We start from the raw sequence: 9512 nt of genomic DNA, 5'->3' as shown, positions 1-9512 counted from the left end.
CCAAACTGTGGATAGAACCAAGATGCCCTTCAACGGACGAATGGATAAGGAAGATGTGGTCCATATACACTATGGAGTATTGTGCCTCCATCAGAAAGGACGAATACCCAACTTTTGTAACAACATGGATGGGACTTGAAGAGATTATGCTGAGTGAAATCAGTCAAGCAGAGAGAGTCAATTATCATATGGTTTCACTTATTTGTGGAGCATAACAAAAAGCATGGAGGACAAGGGGAGATGGAGAGGAGAAGGGAGTTGAGGGAAATTGGAAGGGGAGATGAACCATGAGAGACTATGGACTCTGAAAAACAATCTGAGGGTTTTGAAGGGGTAGGGGGTGGGAGGTCAGGGTTCCAGGTGGTGGGTATTATAGAGGGCACGGATTGTATGGAGCACGGGGTGTGGTGCAAAAATAATGAATAGTATTATACTGAAAATAAAAAATAAATTTAAAAAAACATATAAATAATATATGTTAATTGCATATTCATAATGTTATTTGAATATGAATGTGTTAATTACATATTCATTATATGTGTGCTGGTATGTGTTTCTATGTTAGTGTAAACGTTATCTATTTGCTTTACTTGTGTATATATTCCATCTTCTCACCTAAATCCAGAGATTCTTGAGGTTTCTCCATTGTTATCCCATTTTAACAAAAAAAGTCTTCCTGATGGTTTAAGTAGCCAGAGCTACCATTAGAAAGCATGCTATGTTACCAGTGTGCTCTCTAAATTTTTATTTACCTCATAGCAAACTAATCTTAAGTACTTGTACTGGCTTAATTTCATTGTAATTGCTGTTAGATAGGTGGACTTACTAGGAAAATGAGCTTTACTTGTCTTGGTTTGAACTTATGTTTGCCTATATGTACAAAGATAAGAGTTATGCAGATTACAATAGGGAATTGCCTATCTTAGATAGCATCTGAAGCCTGGGCTCTGAAGCTGGACTGTCCAGGTTTGAATTCAGCCTCCACTTCTTACTTCTTACTTCATTCTGGGCAACATTTTTGTATGGTTTCTAGGCCAAAGTAAGAACTAGCTTTTCAATAGAAGGTCAATATAATTTTTTCTTTAAAGTAAGGTTAACTTTCAGGCACCTGAGTTGCTCAGACGGTTAAGCATCTGCCTTCAACTCAGGTAGTGAACCCAGGGTCCTGGGATGGAGCCCTGCATCTGGCTCCCTGCTCAGAAGGGAGCCTCCTTCCCCCTGTCCCCATGGCCCCCGCCCCAGCTTGTGCTTTCTCTCTCTCTCAAAAAAAAAAAAAAAAAAAAAAGTAAGGTTAACTTTCTCCTTCCATTTTACACAACTACCTTTCCTACCTACATGATCACTAAGGTTTACTAGGCCAAATTACCACCCACAATTCAACATCAATTTAAGGTAATTACATACACAAGAATTTATAACAATTATGCTTGCATATATCATAACTTACCCCTCAATACCCAAATGGCACCATCTAGGCTTCCACTTTTTAGAAAAATTTCTGCTGCAATATTCACAATTTGACATCTTGGTGCTAGCTTCTCAGGCCCAGTAAGTCCTTTTAAACTTGTGAAATGTATTTTTAATTCATATAATTTATCTAAGACTTTCCTTCCCTAGAGTAAAAATAAAGAATATTGAGTATTACTCATTTAGAGTATCACAGAAACATAACATCAGTAGTTATACAGAAGTCAATTACCCAATTTGAATTATCCTTCTAGACAGATGGTTCTCAAAAGACTCTTCCCTTAACGCCCTCCTGCTTCGCAACAGAGACAGATAAGGGAAGGGGAGGAAGCAAGGCTTTGCCTCATATTAATCCTCACCCTGCTAACACCCCTTTCTAAGCGTTTTTATACATTTGCTGCCCCTAAAGATTTCATTTGGAGAAAGGATTTCTTGCCCTAAAGTGGAAAACTAGTAACTATACATTTTTGTTCTTCTGTGGATCACCCTAAGAGCCAAGAGGGAGAGAAAGAGAAAAATCAAGGTAATGTCTTATAAAATTTACATAAAGAATGATAGTAGGGAAAAGAAAAGAATAAAACTGCTGGCTGAAAATTGTTTTTTATTCAACAGACTAATTATTTCACATAGTCTACATAAAGATTATATCTCATTTGGACATCAGAAATTAGATATACAGTATTTTTTATATAAGAGGTCAGAAAACTTTTCCTATAATTAGCCAGATAGTAAACACCTAGGCTCTGCAGGTCCAATTTGGTCAGATTCACATTCTTTTTGGTTGTTGCTGTTTTAATTTTCTAATGCCTTAAAAATGAAAAAACATTCTTAGCTCTTGAGATATACAAAAACAGGCTGTGGGTCAGATTTGGCTCTTAGTTTGTGGATCCTGGTTTTATATTATATTCTATTCTATTTGAGTTAGATCCATATTGTGATGTTAAGGTACTTTTAAGTTGATTATAGAAATGAATACATTTTTAAGGAAAAAGCTCTAGCTTAATTTCAGTGGTATTACTTTTGTGTTCAAAAGGAATAGGTTTCACTAAAAAAATTCATACTAAGTAAAATAAATAAAATATTCATTCCAAATAAGATACTGAAAATTTTAAATTACAATACAGGCACAAACTCACCAGACTCTTAAGAAATAATCACAATGAACAAAATTAAAATACACTCTAAAATTTCAACAAAATCAATCTTTGTCAAAAATACTGTGTTATGTAGTCCTCAATGTCCCAAGCATTAAATATCTAAGAAATTAATGCTACGATGAAACTTAAGCTAGACTATGAGACTAGGGACAAGCTATATTCTGCCCATTGCAGGCCTACCACCACACAGTGAATGCTAACCTTCTGAAGACCTTAAAGACTGGAGACCTTATGTACAAGGATTCTGTTGTTGTTGTTGTTGTTTTTAATTTTAAAAAATCAATGAATTTGTATGTGTATGAATGGCCATGTACTTATATGTTATTGAACATATTTCTTTATGAAATAACCTTATTTTATAAGAAGAAAGAAGCAGCAAAAGATACATTATAATAGTCAATTCAGTACTGACCACATTCTCAACTGCTCCATTCATCCCTCAGAAATTCCTTCCTATTTTAGATTTTTCCTGTCCTCTACTTTATTTCACTTTGTTAAATCTACAACCACCTGTCACCTCAGAGAAATCTAAAGAATGGTAGTTCAGTTTGGTCCAGAATAACAGACCACTTCTAAGGTGAGCTAAACTTCAAAGATAGATATCAAAATATATGGTCTAAGTGTTCCAGGAGCTGATTTTTAAGGAGTTCTGTTAATTGTGAGTTCCCTGGATTCATCTTAAAAAAGGTGTCTGGAACTTATGCAAAATTATAATGTTATAAATCCTTAAGAGGAAGCAAAACTCTGTATTGAAAGTTGCTTCAAATAAATATGATACTTAGCATACTTCTGATACTTATTCAGGGTAACTGGTCTCATGCTACTGCCTTTCCACATTTACCTGATATACTAATAGTCTGGGACTCATTTGCCACTTATAACAATAATTAGGAAATTTCTAATTTGCAGGGTTAACTATATTGTTAGAAAATTTTTAAATTAATACACTCTGTACCAACCCCAAACAAAAATTTAATGACATACCTTGGGCCACTGCAACAGCTTGTGATAGTAGTACATAGCACTGATTCCAATTCTTCCCAGCAAAGTTTTATCTACTTCGCTATTTTGTGGATCTTTGCTAACTGAAACACAAAGTAGGCATGTCAAAAAAAAGTGAAAAAGTCACTTAAAATGGCAGCAAAGACTAATTGATATGAAATTATTGACACTAGAAGAAAGACCAGGTGTTGGTAAACCACAGCCTATAGGACAAATCAGGCCTGTGGTCTGTTTTAGTATAGCTTGTGAGCTACGAATGGTTCCCCTATTTTTAAAGGGTTGCTTGAAAGGAAAAGAAAACTATGTGATTATGTGATCACATCTGATAGCGTGAAGCCTAAAATATTTACTACTGGCCCTTTGCAGAAAAGGTTTGCTGACCTCTGATTAAAAAAATACAGCAGTGAAGAGCTCATCCAAAAAAAAAAAAAAAAGTCTCAGAAACATATGAATTTTGTTGACTTATACTAGTGAAGGTAGTAACGACTTCAATGATTCAAAAATTCAAGTGTTCCAGTACAATTTGCTAGCAATAGTTTTACCAATCTGAATGAAAAGACAGATAAGAAAATGAAACATGAGGTGTTAAAACAATTCTTGACCTTATATCATTATAATCTAACTTCATAATAAAAAGATGAAAGATTTGGGCGCCTGGGTGGCTCAGTGGGTTAAGCCGCTGCCTTCGGCTCAGGTCATGATCTCAGAGTCCTGGGATCGAGTCCCACATCGGGCTCTCTGCTCAGCAGAGAGCTGCTTCCCTCTCTCTCTCTCTGCCTGCCTCTCCATCTACTTGTGATTTCTCTCTGTCAAATAAATAAATAAGATCTTTAAAAAATTAAAAAAAAAAGATGAAAGATTTATAAAAGAGAAGGAAAAGTATCTGAAATCTGCAATATCAAATTATCCCCAACATGGAAAATAGTAAGAGCTTTACATTCCTGTTAAAACACTGCACCATCCTAATACACACAATACTTAAACCCAAAGAGTGACATTTTACCTGTTTCAGCAAATTCACAAAATGGAACACCTGATCTCTCTTCTTTACAGTCTTTTGTTAATGTTTCAGCAATATAAGCACAAAATCTCTGGAAATCTGCAAAGTTTTCACAGCCCATTTTTATGTTAATGTATAAATTTCCCAGTTTGATCCAGTCACCTTTTTCTTTACAATGCTATCAGAATTATTAGAAACAAAACAAGAAAAAAGAAAGAAAGCTGTCATTTATAAAAACATATTATGGAATAGACACATATAGGCATTAGATATATAGAAATTAATAACAATCTCTGTAGATCTCAAAAACTTACTGACAGTGTTACACCACCAATAACTTGCTATTGTGCAATTTGGGTTTCTGACTATAGCATAGTCTCTGTAAGTTCCAGATTGCATTGTACGTCTCTTTTAATAACCTTTTCATAATGTACTTAATGATGTCATCCCAAAACCTGAACTAGACAATGGAGATAAGTTTTATGGAAAACAGGTGATAAGCTATATAGTTTGAGCTGTCTCTGGAGAAATACATTATTTTACTACTTTTAGAGATTGCATTTTGCTATTATTTGGCCCCATTAATAATTTGGGGCCCAAATATCCTTTTGGGCACTACATTTTTTGTATGAAAGGGACTACACAGTAAATTTCAGTAAACTTAATTAACATCTTCTCATTATTTTCTATTATAAACAAAGAAATACTTTTCCACACCAACATAAGATTACTTCAAAGATACAAATACTAATTAAGACTAGACCAACAATTCCTAGAGGAGTATAAAAACGATCTTAAACTAAATAGTAAAATCATCTTGGAAGTTCTCTATTTCTTATACTCCAAATGCCTGGAGAGGGCACACTGACCTTGGCTTTCCACTATCATTTCACATACTGCAGCCATCTGTGGATTATGGTAAGAAAGCCAACTTTCTTGTGCACCAAGTCTGTCTGGCGACAAGAATTAACGGCTAATAAGCCTTAGATTACTATACCTTAATATGTTAATTTTGAAACGGAACAATTATTTTTAGAATAGTCCATAACTCTAGAAATTGTCTGCATTTCAAAGTGTTAAAAAAAGTATTAGACTTCTTGCCCTTGAGAATTTTCTCTAACAAGAGGGTTTAAAAAAACGTTTCCCTCTATTCAAAGTTTCTTTATTACTGGTTTTCAGAGATCCCAGCAATTTATTTAAAAAAAAAAAAAAGTGTCATATGTCATACCTCTATTTCATTCAAGGCTGAATCTAAATCACATTTCCAGTTCTTTTTAAATTGCCTCATCTGCAACCTTTAACAATAGAAAAGGGTTAATTATGTTTATCCTCCAAAAGTCAATACTGCCCCTAATTCACTTGTTCTATAGTTTATATCTAAGAGACTAGAAAAGAAGGAATGTAGTAAAAATTCTTAAGAGCTAAAGAAAATAGCAAATGCATAGATATCTACTTCACACTATTTCTCCCCAAACCATAGGCAACAAGAAGGAAAAAGCAATTTCCACATGAAACCGTACTTTCAGCCTATAAGGTAAAATTAAGACAGAGAATGCCAAAGCTTCAAAATGATTATGGATAAAAAGAGAAAAAAATCATTAAAGCCAGTATTTGATCTTTCCTACTCCCACTCTACCTTTGCTGACCCAACAAAGATTTGTGATAAGCAGAAATAGACCAAAATAAAAAACAATGCAAAAAAAATCTGTGAAAAACTGAACAGGAAGGACTTAACATTGATTAAAAATATACTACCACAACGACTAAGTCCACAGTAAGGTTGAAAATGCTAAAAAAAAAAAAAAAAAAAAAAAAAAACCTGAGTAAATTAGAACACAAACCACATAAAATGAACTTAGAAGTTTGTGATTTAAAGAACACAATCTATAAAATGCATAGCCTCTGGGAAAGGAAAAAAAAAAGACAAAAATTAAAGAAGTAGCATCCTTTGGCAACTGAAAACAGAAAAAGAAGAAAAAGGAGAAAGATGACTGTACCATTAAACTAAGAGTACTATATAGCTGCCAACTCTGGGGTCAATTTTGATCATTTAGTCCCAATGCTCAATAAATTATTCCAGAGCATTAAAAAGGAAGGACAACTTCCTAATTCCTTTCATGGATCAAATATAAATAACACTGATACTTAAACTAGATAAAGGCAGAACAAAGAAAAGTGTAAAACAATATTACTTATAATGATGTTGCAAAAGCTAGATAAAATATTAACAAGCAAATCAGTTTTTCAAATTGAAGAGTTAGGGAATGATGGTTGCAAAACAATGTGAATGTGTTTAATACCACTGAACTGAAAACTTAAAAATGGTTAAGATAGTAAGTTTTATATTGTGTATTTTACCACAAAATTTAAAAAATATTGAGAAACAGAATCCAAGACCACCTTAAGAAAATGACACACCATGACAAAGTGGTATTTACTTCACAACTATATGGTAACATCAATATTTAAAAATCCATCAGTATAATATACCATTTTAATAAATCTAACAGAAAAAATCATGAATTCCATAAATATTAAAAAGGCAATGATAACATTGATTTACTTACAAATATAGGAACTGAGGGATACTTCCTTAAAGTGATTAAATATATATACTGTAGTCCTAAAGACATGACTGTATTTAATGAGAAAATTCTAGAGATATTTCCACTAAGATCAGGAACAATGAAAGGATGTCCACTATATCCATTATTATTCAATACTGTACTAGAGGAATGAGCCAAGGCAATTAGATAAGGCAAATTACTTATAGGCATTGCAATGGAAAAGAAGAAGTATAACAATCTCTATTCACAAATGATATGATAGTATAACTGGAAATGCCCACAGATTCAAAGATGAAACTAGCTCAAACAATAAAGACTTTAGAGAGAATTAACAGAATATAAAATTTACAAACAAAATGTCCTTTATATATACAAAAAAATAAAGAAATACAGCACATAATGATACAAAAAAATTCATTTACAATAGCAACAAAGATTAAATACTTATAAGAGGAAAATTCTAAAACACTCCTGAAAGACACATAAAGTATGAACAACAGAAAAAATTTCATGTTCTTTAATAGAATTCAATATTATAAAGATGTTAGTTTTTACTAAGTTTAATTCATAGATTTAATGTAATTCCAATAAAAATACAAACAAGCTACTATATAAGGCTAGGAAGTTGATACTAAAGTTTATGTGGTAAAAACATATATGCAAGAAGAGCAAGAAAGACATGGAAAAGAAAAATTTTGCAGGGGATTATCCCAACAAAATGTTAAAGCATACTACTAAAGCCTCTATAAATAAAACACTGTGGACCTGGTACAAGGGAATACAAAGTCCAGACACAGACCCAAGCACACATGAAGTTTAGTATATGATAGAGGTAGCATCTCAAATCATTCAAATTTAACAAATGGTTCTGGGAAAGCTGGACAAAAACTGGGGAAAGAATTAGATCTCTATCTTACACCACACATAAGAATAAATTTCAAATAGATTATGAACCTAACTACAAAAATGAAGCCATACAAGTAAAAGAAAACATGTGTGAACTCCTCCAAAACCTTGGTGCAGGGAAATTATGACTCAAAATCCAGATGCAATAAAAAATAACTATGACTCGGGGCACCTAAGTGGCTCAGTGGGATAAGCCTTCGAAAAGAAAAAAAAAGCCTCTGCCTTCGGCTCAGGTCATGATGATCCTGGGATCCAGTCCTGCGTAGGGCTCTCTGCTTCCTCCTCTCTCTCTGCCTGCCTCTCTGCCTACTTGTGATCTCTGTCTGTCAAATAAATAAAATCTTTTACTTTTAATTTTTTATTTTTTACAAACATATATTTTTATCCCCAGGGGTACAGGTCTGTGAATCACCAGGTTTACACACTTCACAGCACTCACCAAAGCACATACCCTCCCCAATGTCCATAATCCCACCCCCTTCTCCCAAAACCCCTCCCCCCAGCAACCCTCAGTTTGTTTTGTGAGATTAAGAGTCACTCATGGTTTGTCTCCCTCCCAATCCCATCTTGTTTCATTGATTCTTCTCCTACCCACTTAAGCCCCCATGTTGCATCACCACTTCCTCATATCAGGGAGATCATATGATAGTTGTCTTTCTCTGCTTGACTTATTTCACTAAGCATGATACACTCTCGTTCCATCCATGTTGTCGCAAATGGCAAGATTTCATTTCTTTTGATGGCTGCATAGTATTCCATTGTGTATATATACCACATCTTCTTGATCCATTCATCTGTTGATGGACATCTAGGTTCTTTCCATAGTATGGCTATTGTGGACATTGCTGCTATAAACATTCCGGTGCACGTGCCCCTTTGGATCACTACGTTTGTATCTTTAGGGTAAATACCCAATAGTGCAATTGCTGGGTCATAGGGCAGTTCTATTTTCAACATTTTGAGGAACCTCCATGCTGTTTTCCAGAGTGGCTGCACCAGCTTGCATTCCCACCAACAGTGTAGGAGGGTTCCCCTTTCTCCGCATCCTCGCCAGCATCTATCATTTCCTGACTTGTTGATTTTAGCCATTCTGACTGGTGTGAGGTGATATCTCTTTGTGGTTTTGATTTGTATTTCCCTGATGCCGAGTGATATGGAGCACTTTTTCATGTGTCTGTTGGCCATCTGGATGTCTTCTTTGCAGAAATGTCTGTTCATGTCCTCTGCCCATTTCTTGATTGGATTATTTGTTCTTTGGGTGTTGAGTTTGCTAAGTTCTTTATAGATTCTGGACACTAGTCCTTTATCTGATATGTCGTTTGCAAATATCTTCTCCCATTCTGTCAGTTGTCTTTTGATTTTGTTAACTGTTTCCTTTGCTGTGCAAAAGCTTTTGATCTTGATGAAATCCCA

At 34.4% G+C, this 9512-nt stretch overlaps 1 protein-coding gene across 1 annotated transcript in view; it reads right to left on the bottom strand.

Moving 5' to 3' along the window:
• Positions 1 to 9512, bottom strand: part of TOPAZ1 (testis and ovary specific TOPAZ 1) — a 138940-nt gene that overhangs the window by 34549 nt on the left and 94879 nt on the right. The window contains 4 exon segments of the mRNA XM_059388313.1: positions 1448 to 1613; positions 3609 to 3709; positions 4630 to 4804; positions 5855 to 5921. Coding sequence (XP_059244296.1) covers positions 1448 to 1613; positions 3609 to 3709; positions 4630 to 4804; positions 5855 to 5921 — 509 coding nt within the window.

This window comes from Mustela nigripes, chromosome 2 (genome assembly GCF_022355385.1).
Source record: "Mustela nigripes isolate SB6536 chromosome 2, MUSNIG.SB6536, whole genome shotgun sequence".
Lineage (NCBI taxonomy): Eukaryota > Metazoa > Chordata > Mammalia > Carnivora > Mustelidae > Mustela > Mustela nigripes.
Note: the sequence above shows the minus strand (reverse complement) of the source record. Positions and strands in the feature narration are given on the sequence as shown.